General features: G+C 40.6%; 1 protein-coding gene across 2 annotated transcripts in view; it reads left to right on the top strand.

Annotated features, from left to right (window-relative positions):
* The first annotated feature begins 316 nt into the window (after positions 1 to 316).
* Positions 317 to 18,480, top strand: part of rttn (rotatin) — a 34,053-nt gene continuing 15,889 nt past the window's right edge. For both annotated transcript variants that reach the window (XM_042226568.1, XM_042226590.1), the window contains exons 1-26: positions 317 to 484; positions 757 to 944; positions 1,260 to 1,449; positions 1,632 to 1,712; positions 1,809 to 1,899; positions 2,139 to 2,253; positions 3,769 to 3,919; positions 4,206 to 4,374; positions 4,985 to 5,175; positions 5,422 to 5,537; positions 6,442 to 6,609; positions 6,694 to 6,906; positions 7,961 to 8,073; positions 8,165 to 8,291; positions 8,627 to 8,752; positions 8,999 to 9,115; positions 9,680 to 9,819; positions 10,432 to 10,603; positions 10,688 to 10,787; positions 12,728 to 12,813; positions 13,357 to 13,474; positions 14,062 to 14,158; positions 14,250 to 14,315; positions 14,455 to 14,646; positions 15,501 to 15,743; positions 17,102 to 17,258. In XM_042226568.1, coding sequence (XP_042082502.1) covers positions 454 to 484; positions 757 to 944; positions 1,260 to 1,449; positions 1,632 to 1,712; positions 1,809 to 1,899; positions 2,139 to 2,253; positions 3,769 to 3,919; positions 4,206 to 4,374; positions 4,985 to 5,175; positions 5,422 to 5,537; positions 6,442 to 6,609; positions 6,694 to 6,906; positions 7,961 to 8,073; positions 8,165 to 8,291; positions 8,627 to 8,752; positions 8,999 to 9,115; positions 9,680 to 9,819; positions 10,432 to 10,603; positions 10,688 to 10,787; positions 12,728 to 12,813; positions 13,357 to 13,474; positions 14,062 to 14,158; positions 14,250 to 14,315; positions 14,455 to 14,646; positions 15,501 to 15,743; positions 17,102 to 17,258 — 3,558 coding nt within the window. In that variant the 5' untranslated portion in view covers positions 317 to 453. The remainder of the gene's footprint in view (positions 485 to 756; positions 945 to 1,259; positions 1,450 to 1,631; positions 1,713 to 1,808; positions 1,900 to 2,138; positions 2,254 to 3,768; positions 3,920 to 4,205; positions 4,375 to 4,984; positions 5,176 to 5,421; positions 5,538 to 6,441; positions 6,610 to 6,693; positions 6,907 to 7,960; positions 8,074 to 8,164; positions 8,292 to 8,626; positions 8,753 to 8,998; positions 9,116 to 9,679; positions 9,820 to 10,431; positions 10,604 to 10,687; positions 10,788 to 12,727; positions 12,814 to 13,356; positions 13,475 to 14,061; positions 14,159 to 14,249; positions 14,316 to 14,454; positions 14,647 to 15,500; positions 15,744 to 17,101; positions 17,259 to 18,480) is intronic.

Here is an 18,480-nt window from a genome sequence, read left to right as displayed (position 1 = left end):
TGTCTCAGGTCGATTTATTCTTATTACTTTTTAAGGTGTTTATTTATTTTTTTGCAGCTGCTGATAATTTATGGTCCCTCGGGATTCTTTTGACCCTTTAGTGGCGTATTTATTTTAAATGAATGAAAATGTTATTATGTTATATTATGATTATGTGATATACGAATATTTTACTTTAAGTTAGTTGAAATATTTCCTCCAAGGTAACTTGTGTTAATGTAAAATAAAATAGAGCTTTAATTCTGCAGTGTATCAGTTTTCCTACACCGTTGCTTCAAGTAAACGCACCCGGTCCTGACCTGCACAGGAAGTGGAGTGACGCTGGCGCGGTAGTTGAAAACAGACGTTGTTGACATGACGCTGGCGAACAACAGCTCAGCAGATGTACAAACCTCGGTCGAAGCTTTTACTTAACTTTAACACAGGAGAACTTATCATAACTTGACACCGAGCATGGATTTATCTTCCATTATAAGGAAAATGGGTGAGTTGAACTGTTAGCTAGGAAAATACCGCGCAAGAAGCTGACTATAGCTTACTTTAACTAATGATGACAAAACCCGTTAGCCGCTAACAATAGCAGCTCTCTCTCAACTTTTATATGTGGCTGTCATTGTTTGGAATAACAGCACTTAAATTATCATGAAACTGTTTAACTTTGTAAAGGAACCCCGAGTCAGGGAACCTTAGCTGCCTTTGCTAACTCTGCTCCAATTTTTCCCCTGTTTAATATTTTTGATTTCTCATAACTTTCAGGTCACTCTCTGGTGGAGATAAGAGTGCGAGCATTGAAGAGCATCTTATGCAAGCTGGATCTTTCCCTGATTTCCGTCCATGATATTGTCCAGGAGAAGATGCTGTTTGTGTATCTTCTGGAGTGGTTCAATTTCCCCGAGGTGCCAATGAAGGAAGAGGCCCTTGAATTGCTTTTAACCTTATCAAAGGTAGATAAGAAGTATACTGATAATAGATGCAACGCAAGGTGAATAAATCAAGAATTGTAGGTAGAGAAGAGCAGTCTGCCAGATGGCAAATTACACTCGTGAACTTTAAATGTAATTTTGGCCTTAGCTTCAGTATTTCTTTCGTTTTCCAAAAGCTAACCAGGCTTAAAATGCATAATTAATGAAGGATTTACTTTTGTTCTGATTTTCACCGCATGATTCCAAAACCTTATGTCACCTGTATAAAATTTACACAATATCAAACCAAGACATATAATTTCCAGTTTTCTGATTATGCACTATTGTGTCTTGGAGCATCCAAGTGCAGCCCAGATGCTGCGAGACGTTGGGGCGGTGGACTTTCTCACCCAACTGTCTCCTAACGTGGAGCCCAGCCTGCGAGCTGTCATTGATGGAACCCTGGACCAGCTGTTCCACCTACCAGAACTCCTCCCAAGTCGAGTAGTTGTCTATTCACATGGACCACGTAGTACATCTTCAAAAGGTGTTCAATGTTAGGCCAATTATTTGTTTAACTTTAGCATCTGTCATTCATAAAATACTAAATTTTCACAACATGATATTAGAGGCAGTTTGGTTGAAATGGTCTATATTACCAAACTGCTTTAAACTTTCTTGTACGGAGATGTTATCCCAGCTACAAGTCTCGTGTCTCTGTTGTTTCAGCTCAAGAGGGTTTGCCTAAAATGGGTTATTTCCACAAGAGCATGCCAAATAATATGGATATACCGCCTCACAAGATAGCAGGTACCTTTTGCTTGAAAAAAATCTTTCTCTAATGTTTTATGCATGATATTTTTGTTTCCTTAAAGGACTCATGCTTTATCCCTCTGTGTTATATAGAGCACGAATCTGTGAGATGTCTGAAGTTTTCTGTGTTTCCATGGCTGACTTTGACAAACACAGACAGGCACATACTTTCTTCCAATGAGAAGTAAGAGACAAATGCATGTCTTTAAGTAGTAGCATATTACACTTTTCACCCAGTTTAATTGTATTATAATTAGCTTTGTTTTTCAACCATTTCTGAATTCAAACCTGTTTTTATTTGATGCCCAGTTCTATACATTGCATAGTATTTATGTTGTTCTTTACTGCTGAAATTCTTTGTATTAATCAACTCCACAAGGGTGTGAGACTAAAAATAACTCTGTTGTGGTTCTTTTGAAACAGTTCCTTGGGGAGCAGCAATCCCAACCTAGTGCGAACGACTTGTGAACTTCTGTGTGATGTCATTATGCAAGACTTTCCTGCTGAGATCTTTCTGCAAAGGCCGGGCATTGTAAAGGTATTGAATCTGGGTGTTTTTTCACTGTTATTGTGTACACATGTCTATTGTCTCTACATTTATGCTGGGGGGTTTGTAGTTTTTTTGTTTGTTTGTTTTGTTTTTTATTTTTTTATATAAAGAGAATGTTCACACTCGACCAGAAAGAGACAATGCTGTAGTGATTGCAATTTCCATTATTTAATTATCAGGGCATTAGAAGAGCTCTCACTGTTTTTATTTTATAGACTCTATGATTTTTAGCAACCATCATGTGTAGTGCTTATGTTCAGAAACGATCTCTGTACTGAATACAAACGCTGCTCTCGCTTGGTTTGAAAATGCTTTATTCACTGTTGGTTTCCTAAGAAACAAAGTTGAAGATGCCAATCAAAAAATCAGAGTCTGGTTTTATTTTCTAGCCAAATGGTATTCACATCGATTAGATGCAGTGCGCTGTTTTGAGTGGCTAGCGTGACCAGCTCATAGCGGATTTATAGGATGGTCACTCCAACCACTGTCAAAATAATAACCTGTCAAATGGTGTCCTTGAACAAAGCATCCATTTATAATTCTGCGTCCCTGATCTTGTAGGAGGCTGTGAGGCTCCCGAAGGCTTACTTTGGTTGAGCAGGTACTAGATTGCTGCTAGGATGTAGTTTTGTCATGATGTACCTCTTGCAAGGTGTGAAAGTCCTTGGTAGAACATTTTGCTTCTTCCCTCAAAGGCCTCCTTGAGCAGCAGAGTTTCTGTATAACAGGACGCTGTCGGGCACAGCCTTTGAACAGTTGTCGCCCTCGATGGCCCTTGCTGGCTTCTGCTGGCAGCTGATCCATGGGGTCGTAATACTCAAGTCTGCAATGAGTTTCCACTTTGTACAGTTATACATACTCCGTCTCCATTCCTTTTAAAGCGAGCAACACCGTGTGATGTATCTCCCCACTGTCATCTTGGTAACAAAGCACATCAGTTCTGTGAGCTCTTTGTTTCACTGGCATAAAAAGAGTTTTGAGGGAGACATCATTTTGCCCTGATGAGCCACAGTGAACATTACTATTTTGCTAATAAAGTGGTGCATTAAATTACATCGGTCTCACGGTAGCATTAACATACTGTCACCCAGCAGTGTCATCACCAAAAAAGAAATGATTACAGAAAAGTACTTCTTGTGGCTTTACTTGGTCCTCTTTCGAGCTTCTGCAGCCATTAAGCAAAATTAAAAGGCTTGAATTTAGATACATGACATCATTAGCTTCAGAGGGCAGGGAATCTGAACTCTGAACAAATTGCTGCTTCAATAATTCAATTCCATTTGCCCTTTTTATCCAGTGAACTTTATTACGGCTTTTCTGTCAGTCTTGACTTTAAGTCTGGTATACAGTGTGTTTGTCTCGGCGTAGCTTTGTAAATTGACTAATATGCAGTTTTTACACATTTGCAATAAACTTTTATTGGATATTACAAGGTGTTCATCCACTGAACACCTTAGCAGTAATGTAATCTGTTATGCCGTTAATGTCCCGTTCCATTTGCAGAGCCTTCTGTCCCTATTGAGGCTGGGTCCAGGTAAAGAGGAGTCAGGCTACATCTACTTGTCGGCTCTTTCCTGTCTCCGGCAGCTTTGTGTGGGATTAAGAAGGCGGCTGCGCTTTCATCAAGACCCAAGCTTCTACTCTGCGAAACAAGGTAGCGTGCCCTTTTTACTTGTTTTTAAATAATGATATCAGTATCTTCCACTGTCATCTATGTGGTGATTTTTCAGCTATTTTTGCATGCTTATAATCAGTAAATCACTACCTGGTATCTATCACCTCTGTTAATCAGCTGTATTTTTCTTGTAACTCAAGTCTAAAACTGATCTAGAACATATTGCTTCCACAACGTGAATTCCTAATTTTTATATTCACAAATCAATGTCTAACAAATATCAAAGCATTTAACTTATTTGTTTTATTTATTTGTGGGTGCGTAGATCCAGTTTCTCAGAACTCGTCCTTCTCCTACACCCAGGAGGTTCTGGGGACCCAGCGTTCGGGGGCCTCCTCTCCTGGGTCCGAGTGCTCTCCCCGGCCTTCTTTAGTGGGACGCACAAGCCAGAGAGCCAGAGGAGATGGTCAAGATGGAGACGCAGCTTCTAATAGGTACGTGTATGAAATCGACATGACTGTATGTTTGAAATATATACTTAAAAAAAACAATAAAAATGTGTCTCTTTTTGTGTATCTTTTCTTGTTTAAGGTATTGTTTGCATAGATGTTAGTAATCATATTGGCTCCTAGAGTAGAGACTCCCTTTAGCTTTTTGTCACACTTCTGAGGCGTGCGTGGTATTACGTTAGTCATTCTACCTTGCTTGTAGAAATGATATTCTTGACGTGATTCAACATTTTCGATTCTTTTCATTAGGCTTAAGAAGTGAGTCTTACATTTCTTTGAGAATTTGTGCACAGTAGGGTTTTCTGCGGCTTTGATAATGACAAAATCACTAGTGACGCCAGCAGCCCACACAAGACGATAAAGCAGTGTGAAAGAAAAGAAAGACTGTGAAGGATGTTCTTCTAAATATGAAAACACTAGGAGCCCTCTAGCGGCCGGTCTGTAGTGTTTAAAAATCAGGTTTGATTCATGTGATGGCATATTCATTTTTATGTTCCATCCCTATACAGCGGATACGTCACTCCTTGCATTTGAATGGTCCAAGAACAGATCACAAATTTACAGTTGTCTTTCCGTCTGTGTGCAATTCATCCAGTGGCAGCTCACACAGAAGTGGAGGAGCAGTCCAGGCCCCCAGACAGATGGCCCATTCACCTGCAGATGTGGCCCATGTGGAGCTTCCTGATCTGGGTGTAGAAGATGTGTTGGAGTTGCAGTTGCGGCAGCTCACTTTGGCTCAGTTTACTGTTGCCTCTATGGAGTGTGCCATACCACTGCTTAAGACAGGTAAGTGTCAGTATGCTTGTCTTTTTCAAATGATCTTATTTGGTCAAACATGAGTGGTAAAACTATTTTTTTAAGCCATTAATCAATAATCTCAGTCTCAATTGTTTGTTTTTTTTAATTTTTTGAACTTAAGATTCCCTCACCTGTTTCTCTACATTGACTGGATTCTCTCCATTGTTATTTGATCACGTCAAAACATTTCTTCCGCTCTTGCTTTGTTTTCTCTCTCACTCTGCCGTTTCTCAGAAGGTTTGCATGCTTTCCATCGCGTTCTGGAGCTGCTGTGTGACGCTGTCCTCCTGCTTGGGGACAGCGTTTGTGAGCTGGTCTGGGACGATCGCAGCCTGGCGGGGATGGAGCTGGCAAGTCAACACAACTCATGACAGCCTCTTATGTAGATGAATAGACACTTCAGTGAAAAGGGGAACTGACTTGGCCACCAGACAATTTGCCACAGACACACAGGCATACGGTACTCGACTGTCAAGGAGAACTGCGGGCACGTGATTGAGCGTTATGTGTTATATAAAGGTTACAGAGGCTTTCTGCTGGTTATAAAGCACTTCTTGCATACATGCAAACTTCCCATCTGTACCCTTGGGTTTATCCCAGCACAGAATTGCAGGGCTAGTAAATGTCTTCATTTATTACATGCATAAAGTCCGCACAATAGATTGTGTTAAACAGGTGTATTTTTTTTTTTACCATGCAGAATCATTTGTTATCTTGCATGGCTGTTTTAAAGGGTATGTTCCTCTGCAGGGGGATTTACACACTTGTCAAGTCCAGGCCCCTGTGGCCCTCTGCTGTTTAATACATGCCCAGAGCCTTGCAGCCTGAGAACTATTTTGTCATCTTTATGTGGAGAGCAGCTTTTGTGTGCCAAACCTCTAGGTTTTTCCTGTGGGAATGGACCAAACTGTTCATGCCCGCCTCAGCAATGCAGAGGGCATGTACTGCCCCCTGCTGGTGTTCATCTTCCATTGAACAATTTTTACACCCAGAACAAAGTGGCTGAGAATAGATTGTTCCAATTTATTCATACAGAGATAGGGTGGATCTGTATCTCGTCCCAAAATAACCCTGAAATCTGATTACATTCAATTCCTAACCCCTGGAACGAACAATTTTTCTCTTGGCTCGCAGCCAGAAGCTGTGTCTTGAGTGTGTGTGAACATTCACACAGTGCGAGTACATGTGCACGTATTGGTGCGTTTGTGTGGCAGTGTGTGTGTTTGTCTACATTTTTGCTTGTGTTTATTTTAGAAAGAGAAGCTGCAAACCTGCATGGAGCTACTGGGGGATATACTGAGCTATCACCACAGCTGTTCAGTGGATATTCCCAACAATTCTCAGGTTCACCATAGAATAGCCTACATAGGCGCTGCCATATTTACCATTAAACTCCTACAGACCATCCTCCCACCCGAGAAGGTGTGTGTGCTTGTGTGACAGAATCACTTTGATTCAGTTACTGTTTTCCATTTGAAAGTTAATCATTCTATGAACATCACACAGGCTAGTGACAATCTCCCAGAAAACACTGCAACAGCTCTTTTCCACTTATGCTTGGACACATCATTGGGAAGTTTGTTACCCAGCATGCAAGAGACAGCAGTGGCCTACTTGGAGCAGGTGAACTCGGACAGCCATGAAATCTACAGGAGGGTGACCCGAGCTGCCCTCTGGATGGAATCCACTTGCATCTTTCTCAGGGAAGCACAAGCGGAGGTATAATCACCACATCAAATACAAATGCTAGGCATCCTTTATACGTATATATATATGGATACACTACACACTGATCAGGCATAACAATATGACAACTGACAGGTGACGTGAGTAAACGTGATTATCTCAAAGGTGATGTATTAGAAGCAGGAAAAATGGGCAAGCGTAGGGATTTGAGTATAAGGATCAAATTGTGATGGCAAGGCAACACGTCAGAGCATCTCCAAAACTGTAGCTATATATCTCTGTGTCCAGTCTGCAGTGGTCAGTGTCTATCAAAAGTCGTCCAACGAAGAATAGTGCTGAACCAGGGACAAGGTCATGGGTGGCCACGGCTCATTGATGCACGTGGGGAGCAAAGGCTGGAGCAGTTCAAGAAGATTGGCTGGTTTGATGAATCACATTTTCTTTCCCGTCACATGGCTGGCCGGGTGCATCTTAGGATGTGCCTGGGGAACACCTGGCACCAGAATACACTATGAGAAGAAGGCAAGCCGATGGAGGCAGTGTCATGGTTTGGGCAGTATACTGCTACGAAAACCTCGTGTCCTGGCAACCATGTGAAAGTTACTTCTAAATGCACCACCTACCTCAGGTCCAGACAACGTATAGCCTTTCGTGAAAATGGTGTTACCCCATATTCCCATAGGCCTCTTTCTGCAGGATGGTGCACCCTGTTACAAAACAAAAACGGTTCGGGAATAGTTTTAGAAACACAACAACACGTTCGAGATGTTGACTTGACCTAAAAATTGTGCAGATGCCAATCAAACCTCTGTGGGATGTGCTAGACAAAGACGTCTGATCCATGGAAGTGGATCAGACCTGGTGCCAGATTCCACAACACACCTTCAGAGGTCTAGCGGAGTCCATGCCTCAATGGGTCAGAGCCGTTTTAGCAGCAAAATGGGGACCAATACAGTGTTAGGCAGGTGGTCATAATGTTATCCCTGAACAAAGTATATGATTATATATGACTATAGTGAAGTCTTTTCAGACTGTATCTCATCACTACTTGACTGTTAATTAAACATTGTATTTTTTTTTTCTCAAGGGGGAGAAGAATTGGCTGGAGTTAGTGGAGCTGGCAGACCAAGCCATAGATGGCCTTCCATTTCACCATCACTTGCCTATCATCAAAGAATGTGTTCACATTTGCTCTTATCTGTAAGACATCAGATCTGAAGTCAGTCATAGTAATGACTTTTTTCTTTGGCTAATGAAGTTAGTTAAAATCCATTTGATTATCTTCTTATAGGTGGAAGTTTGAACAGCCCAGTCCCCTCCTCCAAACGGAGAGCCAGAAACTCCTCCTCAAGCTGCTGGCCCATCCTTTACTGCCCGTCAAGACAGAAACATATGAATGCACTTTAAACCTGGTCAAGGTTAGAGCAAGCCATCTTATATAGACAGTCATTGTTTGGATGAGTGCGGAGGGTCATGGTTAAAATATATGAGTGTGATATAGCCTTAATGTGAGCCTGTTTAGTGGGGCACCCATATGTAAATAAGTGGGATGAAGATGGATGAGTCACGGCTCTTTGACAGGCCACTATAAAAAACCCACTTGACATTTGAAATCAGTCTTTCTTTTCATTTTGCCAATTACTGACTAGAGTGAGTTTCTGCATTTAAAGTGAATTGAAACTCTTATATGCGAGCACAAGTGAGAATAGTGATAATTTATGATGTGCTCTGGTGTGATTACATATACCCCTAGGACTGCCTTGGCATCCAGAATGCGACACGTCAGGAACCAGGGGCATGTGCTGGAGTTAGCTTCCTTCTCCACCACAGGGTGCTCTATGAAATAAGCACCTTTGGACTCCAAGATTCGGCACAAAAGGTAAATGTACTACTTATACCTTTCAAGTTTTAGACCTTTGAGAGAGCTCATTCTGATAATGGAGTACAGTCACTCACAGGTAATCATGAGATTAAAAGCAGAGGGGTTTGTGGAGGGGGTTTGGACATTACATGCTAAACCTGTGTAATTATTTAGACATTTCAAAGTTGTCACATGGAGTACTTGTTAGTAGATGTTTTATCAGCAATGCCTTTGTGAACTCAGCACTTTACCTGTGATCTATAGGTGAATGCTCTTGCCAAGGATATCCTGCTATTCCTGCTCAAGGGACGATTGATGATGACAGCATCAGCCTGGGACAGATTCAATGAGGCACTTTACCCGGTCATGCCCATATTACAGGTGTTGTAATCTCTTCAGAGGCTCAGTACTATTTGCACTGCAGAGCTCATAAAGCGCACATCTCATTGGAGCTTATTAAACAATATTTATGGAAGGGAAGAATGGGTGTATGTTGCCTACAATGAGAACAGCTATGATCAAAAGTGCAATATTAGCACTCTTGGACCACAAAGACTGTGCATTGAGCTGCCAGTGAGAAAAATTTGGTTATTTTCTCATTTACATATTCTGTTATATTGTTTCCTTTTTGAGTGGAGGGGGAAGAGAAACAAAAACTTTTTATTAATTGTTCAGTTCCAGGGAACAGAAAGCCAGGAAATTCTTCATGAATAAACATGAGGCTTTGACTAGGCTGTCAAGTGTGATTTAATTCAAGAAGGCCATTCAGAGATGGGCCCACCATGTCAACAAGAGACAAAACGAAACCACCCGTAATCAAAGTGATGCATATTTTATTTACTTTTGCACCGCTTTGCTGGAATTCCCCATTGTTTGCTTTATTGTCTGCCAAGGCAGTCTTGAGAATTGTGTGTGTTTGTGTGTTTGTGTGTCTGTGTGCGGCAGGGTTACGCCAGCACCGAGGAGTCACTGGGAAACTGCGTCCTGCTGATAAGTGACATGTCGGACATGGCAAGAGACAGTGTGTTCCCAAGTACAGCCAAACTAAAGGCGGCACTGCGACTCCTTTTCACTAAGCATCCCGCGTGAGTCTCTTCTCTGGGTCTTTCCTTTGTTGCTCTTTCTTGTTGTTTCTCTCTGTGCTCGTTTGAGCATTTTGTGCCTGCCCGGAATTGTGTGCATATCAGAAATGTGTGTGTTTGTGCCTGTGATGAGTATACTTGGATGTCTGGCATGTTTCTTTTCTTTTTTCCGTTTTCCTTTCGTGGAGTTGTTTGATGATTTTGACGTCGGTTCTCGGGATTATTTGTTAGCCAGACAAACACTCAAGAGCCTGAAAATGTACTCTCCAACTTGTGGTGGGTATATTAGGCCTCTGTGTTGCTGTCAGGTGCTTGTCATGTCAACCAAATGCTCTTCGAGGCCTGTGTAAAACACTTTCTCATCCGGTCCCAATCTATGAATATTGATAGAAATGGAAATCAACACCAGAGAAGCCCTGGTAAATTCTGGCAGCAAGTAATAGAGCTGCCGCCTTCACTGCCAGCTATTTCTTGAGTTGTTGTTTGAAAAATCAAACTGTAAATGTTTTTTTGTTTTGTTTTTTTTTGCTTCGCCGCATGAATTAGGTTGTTTTGCAGCAATTATAAGTCCTTAACCACACCTGCTTATATTCTTTCATTATTCATTATTAACAGTGTGAGAATAGCAGCAGTGCAGCAATTCCTGCCCCACCTCACTGGAAGCGACGATTCAAATACAGCCCGGCCAAAACTGGATCAACAAATGATTGCCTCGCTCCCCAACCTCTTCTGCCTTAAAAACCCTTTAGACATCACGCTTGATACCAGCAAGAAGTCTGTTTTAAAGGTATAATCCTGCATACATAGCACAAAACTGATGTGTGCACTAATAAAAGTAAGTGCTTACCTATGTGTTTATTTTATGTCTTAGGTGGAATCTGTTGAGAAGCTGTTTAGTATCCTCTACTCAGACATGGTTGATATCACCTTGAAAAGGTCAGCTGCAGAACAGCTTTCTGTGGTGCTACAAGGTGAGATATCTGTAAAAGCTATATTTATAGTAGTATTATAAACTCATCTTTTGTCTGATTTTAATATTTTTCCAAGTTAAATATTTGTTCTGGCAGGTTAAAGCTTGTAAAAGCAACTTATCAGCCTTCCTTTGCAAGTTGCTTAATATTAGATTAGACTACATATGTAAAAGTATATTTTAAGATCCTTCTGTCATTGTCTTTTTCCTCAAAATTACATATTTAGAAGCTTCTTTTTTTTCAATTATAGTAATCCCTTCATGTCTTAAGTAGCTTAAGATTTGTGCTCTTGCATTGAATTTGCATCATAGGTATGTCTTAATCGCCGACCTTTTTAAAACTCAACGCCATAACTTAAACTATGATCTAACGTGCACTACTCTAGGAATGTGAGTTGTGTCAACATGTAGTTACGATGACTTTGATTGGCCCGTTCATTACTGCCATTTAATCCTAAGTTACTACTCCAGCTACTTCTTATGCCATCTTTTTTAATCATCTGGAGGAAAACTCCACTGCTGACTAGTGTTTTGGCAGCTAAATTGCAGAGCAACAGAAGAACGCCAAGTGACATCAATCACTCGTGTAGGCTATGCTCCACCCTCTACATATACTTTGCACATATGTATAACTCACACATTTAATGCACCGATTTGTCTTATTTGACATGTGAATTGTGCTAATATTGCTGCTTTACCATTTGGATGCCTGCTCCAATCTACATCTGTGAGCCCCAACAACAAGTTTTCTGGCTATACAGTTCAATGCAAAATTAAAAATTTTATTTATGTAGCTCTGAATCACAACGGTCACCTCATGGTGCATTATATTATAAGGTGAAGAGAATTCAATGATATCGAGAAAACCCAAACAATTAGATGACCCAAGAGCAAGCACTTGGTGACAGTGGGAAGGAAAAACTCCCTTTTAAGAGTAAGAAACCTCAGTTAGAACCAGACTCAGGGAGGATCGGCCATCTGCGACCGGATGAGGGTGAGGGAAGAGACACACTGTGGAAGAGAGCCAAAGATTAATAACTAATAGATTGTTATTCATTTCCTTCTGTATATTATTTTACAGAAGGAAATGTACTGTCTACATTCAGCTCTTTCAAGCGAGAGAGGGGGAAAAAGCATGAGCTATATTCAGTAATCCACATTATCTCAAAAAACTGTCATCGTCAGCTGACCATTTGCACAGAATAAAATGTTATTCTTTGCAAGTTTTACTTACAGTAACTTGGTAAATTGTCATCAGCTCCTCTGCTCCGTGTGTGTCTGTTACACAAACACATGTATTGGAGTTTGGAAGACACATGCATGGTGCCACTGAGAGCAGATGAGAGCAGCGAAACAGCATCAGAAACTGTCACACTGAGCTGGAATGAAACGAATGCTCATAGAAAAGATGAATCCTCAGCTTATCAAACAGCAAATAATGTTTTGCAAAAGTTAGACAGATTTAGTTCCTTATTGTCAGCTCTCAAAAGTTGGAACTTCCCTGCAAAATGACAGAACTTGTTCCTTAGGTTTGTAATGAATAAAACCCTGGTGGTTTTCAGATACACTGCTATTCCACTGTGAGAATGCTTCGCTTCAGAAAAAAATGCTTTTTATTTTTATTGAAATGATTTTTTTATTGGGAAACACTGACTTTGGTGGCACATCCAGGCCAGTTTTAGAATGTGATAATACAAGGATTTAGAGATGTTAATTTACATCTGGATAATTGATGATTTGAATGTCTTATTACTCCCAGAAAAAGCTTTGCAAAAACTGCATTCACTAAAATGTAAATCAATTATAAAAGTCTGTGATACGCAAAACGCTGTGTTAAAACTACAATTTGTAGTAAGGGCACCAGTGTTTGTTGTTTCCCAATACTTTACTGTGTGTGTGTGTTTTGACATATATTGAACGGTTTTCTTTCTTTCCCTTTAGACACAGCAATGCACCCAGTACTAAAGAACCTTGGAATAAAAGATAAAGTCCTTTCTGTAATTATGGAGTGTGTAAATGGCAACAAGGTAAATAGAAGAAACAGACTGTAGATGCTTACTGAAACAGTTACTACTGAAACTCAATAACCCAAATATAAAAAGTCACATGTTGTCTCGTTTATGTATATGTCCATGTTTATGTGTTCACGTGAGTTCATGTGTGGATGCAGGAAAACCACTGAGCCGTGGATGATAGAAGGATGAAATGGCGTGTATAAATATTGTCAGACAGGCCCCGGTCAGCAGTGATTTCTGGCCTGTAGTTGATGCAGTCTGCTGACCATTCCCAGGCTTTTAATCAGAAGCTGCCGAGGGTAATCGTCCAACATGTCTCGCTACATGGATGTGGAGTAACAGGGCTACAGAGAATGACTTGTATTTGTTCCCAACCTCCCTTACCTGCAACCTTCACAGTCACAGAATTTAGGTATAGCTTATGCGAGCTGACACTAAAGAAATCCTGTGCATTTGTGAGAGGCAGAACAAGGCGAGGCCGACTGGCAGCGTGTGGCTTTGTTTGTGTTTTCCTTGCAATTAAACACCGAGTGAGTATGTTGCTGTTTTCCCCAGAGGTTTGATTGTCTACTGGAGCCTTGTGTATGTATCCTGAGAAAGCTGGTGTACGCTGATCCATCTCTGAGGCACAGCCTGGCACAGCGGCAGCTCCTGCTCCTCACACTGCTCAGGGGTACATTCACAAGACAACTCATTAAATAACAGCTACACACATTGTGTCGAGTAGCTCGGGGCCATATTCTCAAGTCATCCACTGATGCATAGCTTTTAACCATGCTGTCACACTGTAGTAAGTAGCATATTAGTATGATGCAACTTGTTGCCACAGAGCTCGGCTCGGCAGCAGTGCACTTTTAACAGCTTAGTCTTAATAGTAGTTGGTAATATATACAGCAGCTCTAATATTTGTTGCATAAATTTGAGCTAAAATGTAACTTGGTTTATAAATTAAAAGACATTTAATTCAAGTGATTTTATGTATATTTGCGTAATGGTTTTAGTCAGGTCTAGACAGAAAATAGAGCTTTATTGAAATTTATTCATGCAAAAGATATGCAGTGTTTTAAACATAACCACATTTTAAATTCAGTGGAGTCTTACATTTAATAAGAAAAGTGTTTGCAAGTTTATTTTCGCAAATAAATTCTTGCAATATAAACTACTACTTCACTATTACTTCTGTAATCTTCTTATGGACTCAAGTGATAAAGTTCTGGATGTCATTGTTATGTAAATTGCCTATTTTGGTCTTCATTATAGCATCGTTGATATTGAAGGAGAACAAAAGCGATGGAAGTGAGATTGCTGTTCTGATGAGTTTACTGCTATTTGATGAGATCGCCAGCACTGACTTATGGTGAGCATAATTTTCCTCTCTTTAAATTTCCATTTGTGCATGCGTTAATGTTCATCCTTTTAATACTGCAGTGCTCTTTTTCTGTCATCAGGTCTGACACGTCCACCACAGAAGTGAGCGTCACACCATTCTCCCTGCCATTGGCAGTAACACGCAGGTAAGACCTTCATAAACTTCTGGAGGTCAGCAGCAGTGTTAAATATTGCCTTGTGCTTCGTTGCCACTTTTTTTACTTCCCTGTCATTAAAACACTTGACAGACAATATTCAGAGTTTTGTTTTTAATCTTTCTTCAAGGTACAACGTTCCATTTCAGGCAGCAACTCATCATGCTGTTAGTCCGTACTGCTGCGTACTGGTGCCTTCGTCTGACCTCCAAACTCTTAACCCTGCCCGCCAAGCCCTACAGGTGGCCTGGAACACTGCGTGGCATTCTGGGATAGATAACCTCCTTCAGGAACTTTGTGGCATTGCTAGAGGTGTCAGCGAGTAAGCTCCTTCATATTTCCAACTGTATATGTGCAAATGTTAGGTGTGGCCATTGTACTAATGCGTTTCATGTGTGTTCTTTTTTTTGTGTTTAAAAATTAGGATTAAATTAGAGATTGGACACCATGGTAGATGAATGTTTCTGTGTCAAGCAAAGTAGTCTAGTAGACTGCCAAAGAAACTTACCTGAGCAATAATTCTGTGACAGGATTTTTTTTTTTTTCTTTTTTGAGAAAAGGCTTTGAGTTATAGATATCACTCTTTTAAAACATTCCCTGTTGTAGAGCATTGCGGTGAAGTTTTAGATTCAGCCTTGCCATCTTGTGTTTCATCTGTCTTCATTTACTTCTAATGTGACCTAATTCAAACAAATGAGAGTGTCTCTCCCAAATTCAACCAGCTTGATTACAGCACAGATGTTTGAAGCACACCATGGATGGATTAGTCCATCTTAAACTGAATTTCACACAATGCTGTGACTGGGGAAAACAGCACTTGTTTAAGATTGATTAGTCAATAAAATAGACGGGTGTCTTCTTTGTACTTAGTGTTTATGTGAAGTATAGCTATGTATCAAAGCGATCAGCTTCAGATATTGTTGTTTTTTTTTTGTTACCACACTCGAAAAAAACATGGCTACCTCTGCTTTAATCAGTTGTAAGAAATTCTCAAAACTTCTGATGAATCATAAATGTCTCATCCCACTAGACTGGTGATCAAATATGACTGTTAATGCAGTCATTAGTGATTCTGAGGCTGCTGCTTAAGCAATAAACTTGCCAGCTCATCAGTAGTCATGCGCTTTAATTTGGAATATATAAATTTTTAAACCATTAACATTTTATTCCCCTCAGATTCCATCCCGACTTAAAGCTGTCAGAAACACAAGTTTTGTGGCTGAAGGCAGTGCACCTTCCCACTGCGCTGCAGGATTGTATCCAGGCCATCGTCAGCGCATCAGGGCACAGTTCTGTGGCCTCTGCTCTCTCCAGGCTCAGCATCTACCTGTTGATTGACAGGCTGGCATTCCCACACATTCCCACCTACAGATGCAGGGAGACCCTTCACTCCCTCAGCTGGCAGGCTGCAGTGACCAGGTACACCGGATAATTATAATCAAGGATTTATGAACTTTTCTCACACTGTTACCAAAACCAGTAAATGTAATCCTGTGTGTAAAATGTAAAGATAGAATTCAAGGATTAAAATTCTGTATAGGCAATATGTCAAATATGGAAAATGAGATGTGAAATGTTTATACTTTTAAAAATGCACTTTATGTTGTAGCACAGGCAAAAACTGAGCACAGACCTGAACAATATATTCAGGTCTGCGAGCAGCATATGCTTCCATTCAGACAATGTCTTTTTCAATTTGCTTATTTCAGCAAAACAATGCCAAGTGACATTTGTGAATGCATTATAACAGCATGACTCTGTAGTAAGAGTGCTAATTTGACTTCCCTGCAGCTCAGACTTGTCATCCATTCAACACATTTGGCACATTATGAAACCGAAAATATGACAAAGAAAGCCCTGAAATGTTAGTCTGCTCAAACCCTAAGAATGCAAAAATGGAAAAACATTGTGCTCTCAGAACTACAGCAACTGGTGTCCTCAATTCCTAAACACCTACAGAGTGTTGTTGAAAGAAATGGTGATGCAATACAGATATAAGCTTAGCCGAATGAGTGGGTGACATCAAATTCAAAATAAACATGTATTTTTTCAACATTGTATAAATGTTTTTTGAACTATTCTCCCTTAATTTAGGATCTGAATAAGCTGGAAGCATTGTGTTTATTTATATTTACACAGGTTCTCAGTTTTTTTGGAAATGGGTATTTAGCAAAACTGAGTGAGACATAGACACTCATCTGCCACTTTATTAGGTACACGTGTTCATCTGCTTATGAACGCAAATATCTAATCAGCCAATCACATGATGGTAATCCAGTGCATTTAGTCACACAGATATGGCTGAAGTGTTCAGGTTGCTGGTGGTGTAATAGTGTAAAGCATATCTTTTTTTCTTGGCACACTATGGGTCACTTAGTACCAGCTGAGCATAATTTAAACACCACAGCCTACCTGAGGGTCATTGCTGGTGAGGCCAACAAATCTGCAGTAGCTGTGTAATGGTAGCATGTCAGTATGGACCAAAATCTCTGAGGAATGGTTCCAGCACCTTGATAAATTTGTGCCACGAAGAAGAAGGAGAATTAAAGTAGGTCTGAAGACAAAAGGAGGACGCAACAAGGTACTAAAAAGTGATGAATGAAATGTAATACTTCAGTAACAATGAAGACATTTTGGAATAAGTCTCCATAAACACACACTCATATATGTCAGTTATTTCTCTGATCTGATCAGTGTTATTCAATCAATGTTATTATCCTTCTCAACCATGTTTTTCTTCTAATGTTGTCTCTTTCTCCTCCTCTTCCTCCCTGCAGGTTTCTCCAGGTGCGCCCAGCCTGTGTTGAGGATGAAAGGTTGCTGGTGGGCATCATTGCATTTTTGAATGCCTACTTCACGCAGATTCACACTGAATTTGCGGCCGACTCAGAGGACGAGGACCTGCGCTGGATACTGGAGCTGCTTCTCAACCAGGTACACATCATGACATGTGTGAAAGAAAAACCTCACTTTAAAAAAATCATTATAGTTTCATTTTATTTAACAGGAGCTATGCTGTTTAGCATGGTTCAAACACAGACAGCTACACAGAGTTTGTAGTGATTACTGTTTACTTAGCCTGGCAGGGCTAAGGACACTGTCTCAGCTGAACTGTGGACACGCACACGCTTACACAGACATATATACACATGCAATGTACACTCCCCCCCCCACACGCCTTCGACGCTTATTCCCTTCCGATGCTGACGGTGGATCAAGGAGACCAGCGCAGCTGCAGGCCCGGATGTACTGTCTACATTGGCTGTCTCTCACCCTTTACCCATCCCTGTTGCTTGTTGTGTGTTTCTCTGGTGTATTAGAGGCTCAGTCTGGGGGGAGTTTTTTTTTCTCCTTATCTTTCCTCATGTGGTGCATTTTCCATTGTTATACCTCTCTGACCTGTCTTCCCCATGTGATGTTTTGTGTAATGTATGTATGGTCGGAGGGTAAGATGGCGCCGCCATTGCGTGCAATAGGTCGGCAGCCTTAACATGAAATTTCCCCTTGTGGGACTAATAAAGGTATCTTATCTTATCTTACTAATGTCCAGCCATTTTCCTTTAGTTAGTTCCTAGTTTTTTGGCACAGCGTGTACACATTGTTTAGTTATGGATTCATTGAGCACTCTAGTTTCCCATTAAACTAGTGGCCATCTTATCCATACATACCTTACTCATCTTATTTATGTGTCACACCATAGCTCACCTTGTTAGTACCATTAAAATATGTGTGTATGTGTTCCCATTAGCTGGTAATCTGGTTAGAAGCAGAAAGCTATAAATATGCAATCAAAGCATGGATAAATCACTCACACACAAACACACACACACCGTCGCACAACCATATTACTTTTTCATAACTGAAAATAGTTTCGTAGCTTTCTACCTCAGGCCTGTGGCAGAGATTATTTCCTTAAAACAAAGTCACATTCATAGTTTTTTTTAATTTTTATACCTTAACAGAAAAATCATCTCACTTTTTCCAGTGCTGCTTTTAGGATTTAATCAGTTTCACCTTGGCTTTCTCATTAATGTGTGTGTAAACAATAATTCCTCCCCTGGCAGCTAACGAAGACTCACACTGAATGCCTGGCAGGGGTGAGCAGTGCTGCTCTGACTTTTTCTGTAATTACTGAGCTGTTTCAGGAACATCTGTC

This window comes from Haplochromis burtoni, unplaced genomic scaffold, assembly GCF_018398535.1.
Source record: "Haplochromis burtoni strain Fernald_Lab_line unplaced genomic scaffold, NCSU_Asbu1 Contig_1, whole genome shotgun sequence".
Taxonomy (NCBI): domain Eukaryota; kingdom Metazoa; phylum Chordata; class Actinopteri; order Cichliformes; family Cichlidae; genus Haplochromis; species Haplochromis burtoni.
The sequence above is the reverse complement of the archived record's forward strand: the minus strand, read 5'-3'. Positions and strand labels throughout refer to the sequence as shown.